We start from the raw sequence: 16,876 nt of genomic DNA, 5'->3' as shown, positions 1-16,876 counted from the left end.
TGTAAAGGCTCTATTTTGCCACACTCACACGATCAAGGTCCATTAAACTGCAGTCCAAAAGTAGGAGGGGGGAGTTTTCCAAGAGTTAGTTGGATGGGGTTACATGACTGGGTGAAAGTAGAGAGAACTGCTTTCCAGAAAAGAAGGAGAGCTGGGGATAGAGGTAGCAGCTCTGAGAACCTAAGAGAACTTGACATTCCTTCTCTGTTGTTAAAAAGAACACATGACCACCTGGGTGAACATGGGATTGCCTAGTGCTTGGTTTTTATTGTGGACAGGAAGAGGCTATTAGACAGTAATAACTCTTAGAGGGTTAATTGTATGTTGATCTTACCTACCCAGCTAGCTTTGAAAGGTCCTAAGGGGCAGGATTCAATGTATTATAATTTCTTAGCATCTCTCTCAGTAACTAGTACAATGTTAATCACGTGAAAAATGCTAAATATTTGGTGAAAGAATGCCATACCACTCCATTACATATCCATGTCTTAAAATTGTAGGATCATAGATTTAAAACTGGATTTTCATGTGATTTAAGCTTTATGTTTCTTTAGGGTACTCACAAACACATCACCTTGTTCATTAAAGAAGACTATACCAGCAAGAAGGACAAAGAATTAAGATCCTATTGTAATGGCAAAAGTGGGACTTTTTGTTTTGCTCTTTTTTCTTTTGGAATTCTAGTTCTTCTCAGCACTAAGGTCATCAAGTGCCTTTGATTGAGACTTGCCTTTGTTTGAATCTAGAGTCTTTGATGACCTGCTTAAGTCACAAGAAAGCCTAAGTCACATGAGTTTGAGTCACGTGGTTGTGATGCCCTCTAACCCTGAAGAAGCGTGTGTGTGTGTGTGTGTGTGTGTGTGTGTGTGTGTATACTCAGAGGTTAGCATTTTGCTTGGGGCTCACTCATTGGAAGAGTGCTCCTTAGAGTTGGCCAGAGGAGACTCTGGGTAGCTGTTAAGGAGCTGCGTGCCACCCCCCCCCCCCGCCCCTCTCGGCTTTGAAAACCCAGATCTCGGTGCTTCTCTCTCGATCTGATAACTCTGTATGTATTGCTGTGGTCATACAGAAGCCTGTCTGTTGATTTGTGTTATTTTCTCTGTTTGCAATTTCTGTTTGTATTTGCTCTGAAGTTCAGGGTGCTGACTTTTTCCCCTAAACTAAGTGAATGATATATATATGTTTAATTAAAGTGAGATTGTAAACTCCTTAAAGTTGCTTTCCTTAGAAAAACAGATCAAAGAACCTGTGCTAGCAGCCTTCCTGTGTGTTGGTGTTTTTGGCCTTATACCTCCACAGCAGCTGCAAGTAACATTGTTGTTACATGTACTCAGTACAACAAATCAGAGAGAGAATTTAATTGTTGGGTGGAAAACATGATGAAAAAAGAAGACTGATAATAGGATCATAGATTCAGGACTGAGATGGGCTTTTAAGGATGTGTTGTCTACCCTGTCATGTTATACAAGAAGATACTGACTATCCAAGCAGTTAAGCCCAAGGTCATACATGTAGGTGAGAGAACCAGGTTCTTAGTAGTAGTTCAGTGAGCTAGTTGAGATAGCATGAAAAAAATGTGTTAATGATTGCCAAAACAGCTATTGCAGAATGGAAAAGATTTTTTTTTTGTTGGATAATATAGTGTGTTTGATATATAAAGTTCTAGATTTGTCTGAAGACCTGGATTTAAAATCATATCCATGTTGCTGTATAACTTTGTACAAGTCATGCTATCTCTTCAGGCTTTAGTTTCTATAAAATGCAGGAATTAGAACTTATGATTTTGAAAATCATTTACAATCTCTGTACCTTTTGACTCCAGTAATCTGACGTTCTGTGATGAAAAGTTACATCTTACCATTTCTACAACTAAACAATAATGGAAGGAAACAAAATATATTTTATCCTTTCAGACTGATTGTTCTTCAGTTCTACAAAACTAGAAGTTCTGTGAACTAGAGGGCTCACTCAGTATAATTATAGAACATTGGAAAGTATGCCCCTTTGAAAACATTAAATAACATTTTTAAAAGATGGTGAAGTGACCCATAAATCACACTAATGTTGTTTTTCATTCCTAGAGAAATGTACTATATATAGTTTGAGGAAGTCTTTTTTGAAAGTAATTTTGGAAAAAATACAAAATATTGTTTGGTAAAGTTAAAATAAGGATCTTATTTGGGCAAATTATTTATATTTATTATAATTTAAAATAATATAGCAAAGTCTTCATATATATCAAGTGTTATTTTAACTTTTGTCAGTTAATGCTTTGAAATAAAAGATTTAACTTTGTGTCATTGACCTTTTTTGTTGCGTGTGTGTATGCTGATATTTTTCTTAGAATTAATTTGTTTCCTTGTAATCTAAGTGTAACTTTGTGTTCTACAAAACATTGTTTTTATATAAAAGTGATACGCTTGATATGCCTTAAGAATTTCTAGAAGTATGTAGTAATCATTTTTGTTTTTTAAAAATACTCCTTGGCTTACCAGCATTATTCAGATAGCTATATCTTTGTGTGGTTGCAGTAATACTAAATTAATATTTATTAATCAATCAATTCGCAGGTGAATTATGTAACCTCATAACCTTGGATGTGGCTCACAATCAACTGGAGCACCTTCCAAAGGAGATTGGAACCTGTACTCAAATCACCAACCTTGACTTGCAGCACAATGAACTCTTGGATCTTCCTGAAACTATAGGTATGAATGTTGAAAGAACACTAGGAAATATTTAGATCTGCGATTCAGGTCTGAAATTTATTTCAGGGGTGAGAATTATCTTCTTAGCAACACAAATTTAAATGATTAGAATATCATTATTTCTAGATTATAATATTTTAAAAAGTGAATTAACAATTTCTGGCAGGCAAGTGAAAGCAGATTTTTAGGAATTTTGCTCAGTTGGATTACAGAGTGAAGAATAAACAATTCATTTGCCAACATTTAAAAAAAAATTACCCTTTTGTATTATCATTCAAAGACTACCTGTGAGAACTACAAAAAAGAAGTAAAATTATAAACAGATTCTTTCTTTGATTCAGACATTTGCACAGGCTTAAAAATGAGGTGTCCTCTTCTCATTTAAAAAAGCATAGAACTGATTGAAGAATAAAATAAATGCTATTTAATTTTAAAACATGATAGATTCAGACTTCTTAAGGAAGTTCAAAATGTGTTTATAAATATTTAACTAAGCTCCAATAATTGAATTGAGCTTACCAGTGGTGTCAGTATGTATTCATTAATATGTAAATATATGCTTTGAGAGAGAGCAGTCTAAATATATAGCTTTTAAAAATTTATACAATTTTTAGCATAAAAATATATAATGCTATTTGACTTTTCAAAAATGTGTTACATTTAATTAATAATAATAAATTAATAACTAATTACATTAATACTTACATTAACATTTTCATCATTTTACTACATAATATTACAGAAGTTCTATGTTTCTAATTTTATTTGGATAACTATTGTGTTTGCATTTGCATTTTGTGTAAGTGGCTCAGGTTTAAAGTCTGATATTCCTTATAAATTCCTTCATTTAGGAGCATCTTTAAAAACACAGTAATCCAAAAGCTAAATCTGCTGATGAGTTTTACCATCTTATTCCACAGTTTTAGACTTCAATTAATTTAATTAACTGCTTATTAAATATCTCAGGGAGAAAGAAGCATTTTGAGGTGTGTTATTTGTTCTTTCAGAGATGATACATGACTGCAAATAAGGAAAAGTCATAGGCCTGTAAAAAAAAATCAAAATTCTAGGTGACCCAAACAGAGATGCATGGTAGACATAAATATGATACGTCATACCACTGATGACAACGTTCGCAAAAGAAGATATGTCATCTAGGAAATGTATGATTAGAAAAGGAGGTCATGGAGTTGGATAGGCCAACTATTGCTGCTGTGGTATCCATAGAAAGGGGACGTAGTGGAAGGTTTCCAGTATGTTGAGTGAATCTTCTTTAAATTATTTATGGAAGGACATGAGTAAAAATTGCATTTTTTTTTAAAAGGCACGGGTAGGTTGCAATCTGTGCTGTTGGCAGGATCAGCCATACTTATGACATAATGCAGTTAATGAAAGAACAATAAGATTGACTAGTCATGGGGTCCTCCTTGTGAACCAGTGAGGCAGTCCAGAATCATGTAATTTTGTAAAACCTTTTGAGCTAAAGAATCTACCTCAAATGGGGGTGGGGTTGGGGTGGGAAGGTGGGCTCACCTGTGGCCTGAGTCAACATCCCAATTTCAAGCGGGAAATTCATATTACTTAGAAGGACTTACCTTGGACTAATTTGACAGGGGAGATTTACAAGTCACCAAGGTAACCAAGAAAAGTCAGCACACACAAACACCGTGAACAAAAAGCCAAATTACCACAATGATATCATTAGTATAACATTATCATTATATAATTGTTATTATAATAACATCCTAATAACCCACTTACAATCTCCTTTTAATCAGCGTGTTTCTTTTTGACTCCCCAGTGTCCCTTGTCATCCGGTCTCTGAAAATATCTTTTCTTAGACATCCTGGAATAGGCCTCATTCCCAGGGCTTCTCTAAATGGGATTCCTCCTTGAAAATCTGCTTCTTTGGATCCAAATCATCTGCAGAAATTCCTAAGTAATAATTCTAAAATCTGCCAGTAACAAGGCTCAATATAATTTAATTCAACCTCCTAAATTTGCTTTCCAGTAACTAATTCATGTAGTGAAAACCAGGTTAAGCCTTATGGTTCTGATTCTCTTAACAACAGAAATACAAGAACATCAAATTAGGAACCCATAATTCACCTGAAATTTCAGAGAATTTCAGTTTTTTATTTCTATCTTTACCTGAACCTTATACCTGATACAGATACAACCAACAACAGGTTGAAGGAAGAATCTTAAAAAGAATCTATGATGGCCTGAAATGTAAAAGGGGTCCTTCTTTCTCTTAAAACAATTACATAGATAGTTCAAATAGGAAAATAATTTTACCTTCTTCACAGTGCAGTTTTATATGTGGAATCCTAAACTGAAATTTAAAAATATTATCCCATTAGAAAGATTTGGAAGCCAGTTATATACATTTATATATTTTAGTGCTTAGAGAAAACAGTCTAATACTGTTATTTTCTCTACTCCATTCAATTAAAAAAACGATAAACAAAAAACTTTTACATCCTTGTCTTATTAGAAAATTTTTGTGTCCCCATTGAGGAGGATGTTATCCTCATATCATAACTACTACTGAGGGAATGGCAAACCGAAGAGCTCAATTACTTAGTTGCTTAGGCTATGGATTTGACTACCAATTTAGAGCGAACGCAGTAAGAGCTTTCATACTTGCACCCAATTATAATAACTCAGAAGTCTTGGAATATTGCAACAAGATTCATTATTTAAAAATTACAACTTTACCTGCGATTGTTAGAGAGATTTGCTATGAAAGGAAGAAGCAGGGACATAGTTGTAATATATTCCAGATTGATCTTCTAGGCCTAAGCCTAAGGTAAAGAATGACTCAACATAAGTACAATAGGTTAAAGCATCTTTAGTTCTGTTTGATTTCAGGTAAAAGTTTTAGTTGCTGCTTTGAACATCTAATCATACAGCAAAGTTCTATGTTATTCACAGGGTATAATAGCCAGGTTCAGGATTAATCAGGTGGGAAACAGTCCTATTCAAAAGGGATATAACACAATGGGGAAACTGAATCAAGAGGATCCCACCTTTGGCTATGCCAAGGTCATCCCTGCAACTTTTCCTAGACACAGACATCTACCCTGTAGCAGTTTTTGGATTACACTCCCTTTGAGTAGCTTGTGGCATTTCTCTCAAATGGTGGATTACTAACTTAATGATACTTCAGACACTTATATCTGAATTCAAAACTCAAAACCAAATCAAATTATGGTCCCAAAGGATTTCACTTCAAATAGCAAGTTTCACCAATCATAGCTTAGGGCTAGATACAGTTATTACAATTATCCCTTCCACATTGTGACTTTCCCCATCATGGTTTCGCTATATCATGGGTTGGCATAAGAAATTACTGTAAATGGGGATTTTGGGGTAGTTTTGCAGAAGTTGCAGACAACACATGAAGGCCAGCAGACTACACAGAAAATGTTTAGAAACTCAGAAATGCATTTTATACACACACACACACACACACACACACACACACACACATAGACATGCATATACATAGTATAATATATATATATATCTTGTATTTACTATATATTGTATAATATAGACATATTTTAATAACAGTATCTTATCTTTTAATACCATAAATATACACAATTCCTTTTTTTAAGTTAAAATAAACAAAAAGTTTGCAAAAAGAACACAAAAACTAGCAGACAACACCCAAAAGCTAGAAATAAAGAGATATCTTAAAAAGTTTAGTAACTGAACACCCTATAAAAGAAAAAAGAAAAAAATTCAGACTTCTTCTCTAATATGAAGGAAGGGCCAAAAAATTTTATGTGGATTTTCCAGATGCTGCCCCCATAACCCCCGTGATGTGGAAGGGATAACTGTATTATTATCTCATGTTGTTGCAATATTAGCAATAAAAAAAATATCCGCTTTGCACAAAAAAAATGTCACTCAACATCCTTTTCTTCTCCAGTTTAAACTCATCCTGGTATAAAAATCAATCAATAGGAATTAAGAAAATGACTACATTCTGGAATTCCACATAGATACTGAATATATGATCGGTCACTCAAAAACACTCGTTACAGTATGCTTCCAGACTAATAGATATCCATCTCTTAAGATATTGTATGTTAATCACTAAAAGAAAAATAAGACTGAAATCTGTTGAGACTAAATTGACCCAAGATGTAACTTCAGTATATACGGCATAACTTCATAATTTTCATACTTACAAATCATTGAATCACTTTTATACTATAAACAGACTTGTTAATCCTCCCTGCTTTGGCAAAGAAGTGTTTGTAATGGAGGAGGGGATCTCTGTTTCTCAGTATATCAGTTCATCGCTTTGAAATTTCACAACATTTAGCAAGTTCTTTCACAGGGCTGATAAGATTTTATGAGCTTGCTCAAGCAGATGGTCCCAAGAAACCTGGCAAGTTTGCAAATGAAGAGATTTTAATAAGGTCATTTCTTTTGTTTTCCTTTTCCCACAAAGTAATTCTCCCCTTTTAAAATATACCCTATTAAATACTTGATAGATTTTAACATTATAACAATAGCCTCTAATAACTTAATAATTTCCCAGCATCTGGGTAAAAAGAGTTAAACTTTTTAATGATACAATTGCATTAACTTCTTAACAATATTTCTTATATAGTGGTCTCCCAAAATTCACAGTACAAGAAAATTTAGAAACACAAAATAACACATACAATATCATGAAACAAAACTTATTACCAGTCAGATGACATCAATTGAAGTCAAATGCATTTCCAAATTATCTTAAATGGAAAGTCATTCATCTTATCAACTTTAGCATTTTATACTAATCACATTTATAACCCAATACAGAATTCCCAGTTTGGGGTGATTATATTCAATTAAAGAAAAAATAATAGTAATAACAATAGTTGACATTTATACAGTGCTTACCATGTACCAGGCATTGTGTTAAGCATTTCACAATCATTATATCATTTTTATCCTCACAGCAACCCCAGGAGGTGGGTGCTATGATTTAGTTCCTTTACAGATTAGGAAACTGAGGTAGTAGACAGAGATAAGGTAACTTGCTTAAGATTACACAGCTCAAAAACATCTGAGACTAAGTTTTGATTGAGGTTTTTCAGAGTCATGATTATATATTAATGCCAAATGGCAAACATACTTTGTATTAGGTTCTAATTTACCAGTTATCCTGTTTAGTTTCAGAACAAAATTCTATCCAAATTAAATCTGTTTGTTTTAATCACTAATGGTAACATTTAAAATCCCAAAAAAAAAATGTTTCCCAAGGGCCATTAGTTAGCAGCACTTCCAAATTTAGAGTCCATTGTTATCAAGTAATTTTTAAAGATTCATGGTGATGCTCCCAGCTCCCCATAACTTTCTCTTTATTTCCTTTTTTAAATCACCCAGAGAGCCAAAGCAATTATTTTTATTTTCTCAAGCTACACCTACTCAAATACTTAAAAAGTGTGGTTTCACCTTTCCCAAAGACATCTACTGTCCTCTGTAGTTTTTTTTTTTAAACCCAAGGTGACTTTATGTGACAGCCTCACAGTCTCATCCCCCTGCTTTTAGGATCCATGAAGATTTTATATTTCTCACAATCACAACCTAAATATACTCTTCTAATGGTCCTTCAAGGACCGAATTTTGGTATACTAACTTCAAATAATTACATATTGCAAACTGTTGTTTCCAAATCATAAAGAGTAACTACAGCCATATTCTTCTTTTCTCAAGAGATCAAAAACCGTCCTCAGACCTCTCTTTGAAAAACTCCAAACCTCATTTACTTTCAAATCCTACTTACTTAAATTTTTTTTCTCTTCTTACTCTATATATCCTTCCAGTGGACTTTGATTAAAACCCTCCAAAACTGGACCTAATCTCCTTTCATATCCTGATCCAACACCTCTTCTACTTTCTCAGTTCCTCCAGTCTTCATTTCCCAGTCACATCCCGGATTATCTATAGAATGCATCTTTATTCCACTGAGTTTCTCCTTTGTAATTTGGCACAATTTTTTTTTTTACACAACCCCAGTCAATTGCAATACTATTGTCTTTGGGGTTCTCAAGAGCTTGCAAACACATGATCTCATCCAGTTTCTTTTGGTATCCTTCCTTCTGGTTTACCTAAACAATTAGTTCTGTTCTATCATTCACAGAAGAAAATACAATGATAATACCAAAAGCATTTTCTGAATTAAATTTTATTTGTTCTTTAATTGCTCCCTGATTTACACAAACCTTTCTCATTTTGTAAACCAGGAAAGATTTAATAATAGGCAGTTCTTAAGCACCAGATAAATTTAAACTGCAAAGTGCAAACCTGTTTGTTTTTTACTTTAGAATTTCACGGATGCTACTTTCAAACTAGTTTCAGTTCCCTTTTCTCTAGTTAGTGAAATTACCTTTCCCCTTTCCTGAAACAATAAAGTTGTCACTTTGGGGAGACAGAGTGACAAAAATTCAAAGTGTTGTTTCCCATAACTTTCATAGTTCCAATCATGTATTCTACAGAGAATATCTGTAGTAAAACTTTCTACCGAGAATACCTCAAAACTTACTAAAACATGTCAGCATTTGTAAAGACATTCAAACCACAATTTGGAAATTTATAGTGAGAACTTACATTTCAGTCTCTCATTATTTTACAATGTGATAAATTTCTGCACACTAGGGAACACAGATTCCCTCTTATGAGTATCTTTTGTCTGCCTTCTAACTTAGCCAGAGTCAGAATGTAGGGACTTCCTCAAGAAAAATTTTTACTCTTTCTTCTTTGGCTGATAAGGCACCAGGAAAAAGCTAGTTTGACTTACAAACATAGATAATGTGACAAGACAGACACAGAAGTGCTTAAAAATGGGTGTGCACAAGTAGAAGTCCTTTTTCATACCAAATTTGGGACTCTTCTTACATATCTTAGGCCAGTTTGGGTAAGGGCATTTCCTGGGTGATAGCTAGAGAGACTTCTGTATCATTCAACTTAATCTTTTTGAGCTCTATTTTTAGTTACCCCATTTTCTAACTGGGAAGAATCCCTGTTTCCAGGCTTTCTCAACCCCTCCTTCCATCTAGAAAATTCTGATGATTTAGTCCACCTGTAAGAATAACTAATGGTATATAGATAACAGATTTCTTCTAATTGTAGAAGGGCAGCTAGTGTAGTAGAGGTAATGGGGTTTTTTTTTATAGTGATTTATAGGGAAACTGAACTTTGAAATTTCACTCAAAGAGGAAAAGTGACTGTGAGCTCATGAACTTCTGAACTTAGACACAAAGAAACTTGACTTAGGCAGCTATGCAAAATGTTGGCAGTAATAAAGAATAGAATCAATTTGATTTTCTCTAGGTTAATGAGCCTTCAGCTCTTGTATATAAGTACTGGGCTAATAAAATATTTAATGTAAGGTAAGTTTTATTTAACCCAGCTAAAAATGCAAAAATACAAAGGACTTGCCCCCAAGCCTTTGAGCAATTAGGAAAATCCTCTTTCCTTTTTTCAGGAAATTTTATTTCTTCCTGAGCTGAAAATAGTCTTTCAGAGTTTTCAGAGTGCTAAGAACCAATTCCCTGCCAAGGTTTACTAGAGATTTGATTCCTATCTGCATGCTAGAACTCTCCAAGCATATAAGGGAGCTAGAGAGTTGCCCCTTTTCCCCTGAAACCCTTACAATCCAAATAACTTATACTAGTAAAGGACAAAGTTTGAATTTATTCTTTTACATCATGGCTGTGTCTCTTGCTGCTCCTTGGCTTCAGCTCCTCCATGATCCAGAAATTCCTTTAATTCGTCTAAGAATTTGTTATTGTCTAAGAATTTTTTCTTTGGATCCAGAAGGCTAAGAGTGCTGGATTTGTAGTCAAAAAGACCTGAGTTTAAGAATTGCATGACTCATTTGCTAGCTGTGTAATCTTGGGCAAGTCATTTAACCTTTTATAAGCCCCAGTCAATTAATGTGTAAAATGAAGATAATAATACTTTCCTCCCAGGATCACAGTGTCAAATACAATAATTAAAGTGTTTTACAAACCTTAAAAACTGTAAATACATATATTTACTGTTTTATATATATCATTATCTTATTATTTATTTATATTATGTATATAATATGAATAAAAATATAAATGCTAGCTCTTATTTTTATTACTATTGTTTTTATTATTGTTATTAATATCATTTTCCAGTATCCTCCAGTGCTCTGCTTCTGCAGCTCCACTGCTGCTGGCTCAAGTTCCTGCAGCTTCTCATATGGCCTAGGAACTCTTTGCTGTTCTACCACTGTCTCTGTCTACCAATATCTCAGGGGCCATGTGGTGCCCTGGAGGGAAGACGGTTGTATAGATTTCCTTCTAGCGAATTGAAGACTGTATCTCTGACTAACTTCTCTTGGCTTGTCTTAGCTCTCGGTCTCTATGTCTCTTTTTAAACATTTCCATCTACTTTCCTTTTGAAGTCCAAGTCTAAGCTATAGCTGAAGTACCCCCAAACTAATTAATTCGTAATTAATCATAGGTCATCTTCAGTGTGATGTCAAAGAGTATCCAGGGTGAGGTGAATTTGTATCTCACACATTTTTAAGGATAGAAGAAAGGTTAAGGGATCTTACTGACTCTCCACTGGATACCTTCACACAAGGAAATGAAATATTTCCTGGCAGATTTTGTTTCAGTTTCTCAGACTTATTTTAGTTTTTCCTTCAGGTTGTCATACTTTCACATTAACCTCTTCTCTCAAAAGTAATTATTTTGTATGTTGCTGTTAGGTATCCCCCTAACTAACTAACTAAGCATGGGAAGACTTCTCCAGTGGAGTGGGTAGATGAGTGCAATTTGTTCCAATGGCCATGAATGTGGCTGAAGTAGGTGTTGTGGAACACTTAGAGCTTGGTCAGACATTGAAGATGCCAAAGTCTTCCCCTGCATCCTGGGCCATCACCAGTCAACCTGACTTTTGTCTTGCCACTGGACTTTGATGACTGGAAGAGAGAGTAAGGCTGCAGACTTTATGAAACTCTGTCTCAGTTAAATCCAGTTCATGAGCGAGTCAAAATATCACCCCATGATGCCTTTGTCCTTTTTGAAACAGAAGACAAACAACAATAACAGCAATATTGTTGTTAAATAAGCATATACTTTGTGCCAGGTATTGTGCTAAGTGCTAGGAATACAGTTACAAACAAAAATCAAGGTAAGTTTCTGACAAGGAACTTACATTTTAATAGTTGAAGTCAGCACATAAAAAGAAGCTGAAAATTAGAGGGGGTGGAAGGGAAACCCTTAGAGGGCGAAGTCCGAAAATAAACTGGGAGGTCAGGGGCTGAACAAAGTTTGGAGTAAGCTTGACTGTTTCATCCAATGGAAGTTTGGGGATGAAATCACCATCGGAGGACATTATAGGGGTAGAGGTATTGCCAGGTCCAGAAGGAGCCTAAGGAGTCATGGCCTAAACCAGGTTTTGGAGTTTGTTATTGTTACTAGTATTTATCTGTGGTTTATTAGTGGTAAAATTTTGTTATTTCAAAACAAGATAAATAGCTCATTTTTAGAGCATTCTACATGAGCTGTCTTTCGAATATGTTGAAAATTTCCCAGGAAACAGGAATATTAAAAACCAAAGTGAATGATCATTTTCCCATTACTAAAAGATGACAAACTAAATAATAATTATTGAGCTTTTACAAATAGATAGTAATTTATTTGGTTTTTTTTCAGTTATCTTTTCCGCTTTGAAACAGGAGCCAGGAGCAAAGGGTGACGAATTTGAATATTTGCAACTTTTAGTCTAAAGTGAAGGGGTGATCTTGCCCTTCCATTGCTCAAGAAGTTCTAGTGGCTCTGTATTGCCTCTAAGATAACATACAAACTTGGCATTTAAAGTTTTTCACATCTAGCTTTAACCCACTTTAAAAGGGTAGGTTACATGTTACTTTCCTTCACTTTTTTTACATTACATTCTACCTTTTATCTCCAGGTTTTTGCACCAGCTGTTCCTCATGTCTGGAATGCTTCCCCTTCTTACCCTAGCTCCAGTTAAGGCTCAGCTCATGTGGCACCTTCTTTAAGAGGGTGCCTTCTTGATTCCTCTAGTTGTTAGTGCCCTGTCTCCCTTCCCAATCATAACTAGCAATAATTTTGTATTTATTTTGTATCTATACTATATTTATCTATGAACATGTTACACCCCCTCAGTAGAAAGTAAGCTCCTTGAAGGCAAGGACCATTCCACTTTAGTGAGGTTTTTTTTTCCCTAGCACCTAGCACAGTGCCTGGCACCTAGTAGGCACTTAATAAATGCTTATTGAATGACATCTGCAACTTTAATTAACCTTGGAGTTCCTTATCTACATTTATTAAAGCACAATAATTCACCCAGTTATATCGTAATTAGTGTCAAAGTTAACTGAAATCTAATTTTCCTCAAACTTTCCCCTTCCTGTCCCATTCTAGTAGTAAAAAGTATAACAGATTTGAAAGCCTTTACTATCTATAGAAGATGCTAATGCTGTACCGTGGGCTATTTTTTCCCCATGGACCAAAGTACCTTAAACCCCAAACTAAAAAATAAAGTACTAAAACACCATCTGAAAATCACTTTTAAAATAATCTCCCTTTCCTACTCTTTCTCACAAACCCTGGTATACATTATCCATTGTAATTCTTTGCTTAATACTAATATTTTTCCTACTCAGTGGTAGTTATCCTAGATTACTACTAGCTAGCAGTACCAGGATCAGGGAGATTTTGGTAGGGGAGAGAGGCACCTAAGAGAGATTAGAATGCTGACAAGCGATGCTTGCAGCTCCTGAGACTCAACTCTTTGTCTCCACTAAGTTCAGACTACAGAAGACAAAGTACATTGTACTTCAAATGTTCATTAAAGGAAGTTATAGGGAAAGGAAAATGTTTTAAGCTTTCTTTACTACTGTAGTCACTCTGCCTCGATCTGTGAAATTGATTAATGTTCTTAAAGCACCCCAGGAACATACAGCTATGGTGGTGATTTTAAAACAGGAAAAAAAAAGTGAGAGCGGGGGAAAATTCTGTGGTAAGATAGAGAATTCTGTGACATAGTTGTTGTCTAGATTTTCTTCTCAAAATGCTTGGAGGGGAAGAATTGTGCAAGGGGAAAATTTCAAGTAAACATGGTCTCCCAAAACATCCTTGCTCATATGAATAATTTTAATTCACTTCAAGGAAGGGCTGAACATAGAGATCTTTTTGTTGCAGCAAGCAGAGGAAAAAAAAACAGTAATTATGAGTAGGTTAACAACAGAATTTTAGTTATTAGGTTTTAAATCATTAAAAGCAAGTTCTTATTAAAGGTAACTTTAAGAGTAGTTTTTTTGAAATGGTGGTGATCTTTGAGAATTTCATCATTGAAGAACATTCATTGTTCTTCTTCTGAACAAATAATTTCTGGTAAAAAAAAGACCTTTTGGAAGCTGCTTTTTCCCTTGATCTAAGGGCATTTTGCTGTTTTAAGTTGTACTTTTTTACTCAGAGTAACAAACCTTGCAAATATGCTGACTTGTAAAAAGAGTTATGCTAAGCTAATCATCTGGTTTGGGTTTGAGGTTTGTTTTTGTTTTGTTTTGGCTCATAATTTTTACTCAAATGGAAAAGATCTTTGGATTAAATTCATAGCAATAATAATCAACTATGTTTTAAAAGTTTAATAGCATAAGAGAAGAAACCGTCAAAGTAGAGTAAGAACCATTCATAATTATTCAAGAATGAAATACTTAAAAACTACATGCCAGAAATTGTAGGTACGTACGCAGCTATATGTAACTATGTATATATTGTATATCTATGTATAGGAGAGACAGCATCGTATGGTGGTGACAGAGCTAGCATCAGAATCTAGAATACCTGGGTTCAGGTCATGCTGCAGACATGTAAATTGGCTGTGTGACTGTGTAAATCACTTTCAGGGCCCCAGGCAGGTTTCTAAAAAAAAAACATTGTAAAAAATTTGATGATCTGTATTGGTATGGAGAGTTTTACACCAGAAGTGTCAAGCATACTGAATGGCATTCCTTACTGAGCTGGACCTAGATTAAAATGTAATTGGGAAATATTAAACAAAATAAATAAAAATACAATAGGACCTTTTGTTGTTGTTCAGTCATTCAGTCACATCTGATTCTTCATGACCCCATGGACCATAGTTTACCAGGCTCTTCTATCCTCCACTATCTCCTGAAGTCTGTCCAAGTTTATATTCATTGCTTCTATGACACTATCCATCTCACCTTCTGCTGTTCTCTTTTGCTTTTTGCCTTTAGTCTTTCCCTACATTAGGGTCTTTTCCAATGAGGCCTGTCTTCTCATTATGTGGCCAAAGTATTTAAGCCTCAGCTTTAGTATTGGTTCTTCCAATAAATAGTCTAAATTACCTTCTTTAATCTCCTTGATGTCCAAGAGACTCTCAAAAGTCTTCCCCAGGACCACAGTTCAAAAGCATCAGTTCTGTGGTGCTCAGCTTTCCTTATAGTCCAACTCTCACAACCATACATTACTACTGGAAAAGCCATAGCTTTGACTATATGGATCTTTGTTGGCAAGGTGATGTCCTTGCTTTTTAGTATGCTATCCAGATTTGCTATAGCTTTCATTCCAAGGAGCAAGCGTCTTTTAATTTCATGGCCATGGTTGCTGTCTCCAGTGGTCTCTGAGCCCAAGAATAGAAAATCTGACACTGCTTCCATTTCTTCTCCCTCTGTTTGCCAGGAAGTGATGGGTTCAGTTGCCATGATCTTACTTTTTTTAATGTTAAGCCTCAAGCCAGCTTTTACACTTGCCTCTTTTACCCATATCAAAAGGCTTCTTAATTCTTCTTCACTTTCTGCCATCAGGACACTTTGTTGTGGTGGTTGTGTTCAGTTGTTTTTAATTTGTGTCCAACTGAAAAAAAACATTTGGAGTTTTCTTGGCAAAGATACATGGAGTAGTTTACCGATTCCTTCTCGAGCCTATTTTTTACAGATGAGGAAATTGAGGCAAGCAGGGTCACACATCTAGTAAAGTCTGAGGGCAGATTTGAACTCAGGAAGATGAGGTCTTCCTGACTCCAGACCTGGCACTCTATTAAGGAACTTACAGTCATTAAATATATGGAAAGTACTAACAAGGTAATGCACCTACCCCAGAGGTTCAAAAATGCCTTGGGCTCCAGGCAGTGAGAAGATGATGAAAAAAATAGAGGGAAAAGAGATGAGAAATAGGGGTGATAGTGACTTTCACTGCACCACAGGTGGCTAAACAACTGAATGACTAAATATTATCAGCGTATAGATGGTGTTAATATGTAGTTTTCTAAGTTGATATGTGTCCTTTTTGTATGGTTCAGTGGCCCCATTTCTATTTTGAGTTTGATACCACTGCTCTACACCAATGAAATCATAGATCTTGACTAGAAAGCCACACATACCAAGCATATATGCACACACATACATCTAACTTGGTAATTTTGTGACACTGATTTTTATCTCTTAGTCATGATGCTTAACATTAAAGCAAGTTATGGCTTGATTTCCAGGTTGCAGTTTATTTTGTGGTTAAAACCACTTATTGAAAGAGGTTTAGAGGTGAGAAAGTTGCAGGGTGGTGAATCACAATATGTTCCTGACTTTTGATTTCGATACTGTACTTGCTAGAAACTTGTTTTGTGTTTTTCAACTTTGATGGTTATGTCTTTCCATTTCTTTTTTACCTGTATAATGTATATTACTCTTTAAATATGCCCAATATTCTAAGTAGCCTCTGTAAAGGAATTTTACTGTTTGTAGAGTTCACTTATTTAAAAACTGTTTTGTGTTTGGGCATCAATGTGGTAAATGTTTACTAGCATTCTCTATATAAACGCTCATTTGAGAACATTTTGGCCAAAGTAAAAGATTTACTTTTATTTCTGTCAATCTGGTTTTTATTTAAATCATTACTAATTTGGTACTGGGAAACTTTATATAGCAATTTTACTATGTATTTTTTCCCCTTTGGGCATTTGTAGTGTTTCCAAATGTTTTGTAGAGAAATCATAGTGACTTATGAGAGTTTTTGTTTTGCTTCTAGAAGCAAATAAGACTTATTTTGCTTGCTGGGTGTTTCCCAGATAATAAGCATTTAGAGTTGAGTTGGCTTGCCAAACTCTGTTACCACAGAGAGCTTTCAGAT

The 16,876-nt window shown here is 34.9% G+C and overlaps 1 protein-coding gene across 3 annotated transcripts in view; it reads left to right on the top strand.

Annotated features, from left to right (window-relative positions):
* Window positions 1–16,876, top strand: part of SHOC2 (SHOC2 leucine rich repeat scaffold protein) — a 156,358-nt gene that overhangs the window by 101,954 nt on the left and 37,528 nt on the right. For all 3 annotated transcript variants that reach the window (XM_036734966.1, XM_036734965.1, XM_036734964.1), the window contains exon 3: window positions 2,571–2,708. In XM_036734966.1, coding sequence (XP_036590861.1) covers window positions 2,571–2,708 — 138 coding nt within the window. The remainder of the gene's footprint in view (window positions 1–2,570; window positions 2,709–16,876) is intronic.

This window comes from Trichosurus vulpecula, chromosome 8 (assembly GCF_011100635.1).
Source record: "Trichosurus vulpecula isolate mTriVul1 chromosome 8, mTriVul1.pri, whole genome shotgun sequence".
NCBI classification, from domain to species: Eukaryota; Metazoa; Chordata; class Mammalia; order Diprotodontia; family Phalangeridae; genus Trichosurus; species Trichosurus vulpecula.
This window is presented reverse-complemented; position numbering and strand designations above follow the sequence as displayed.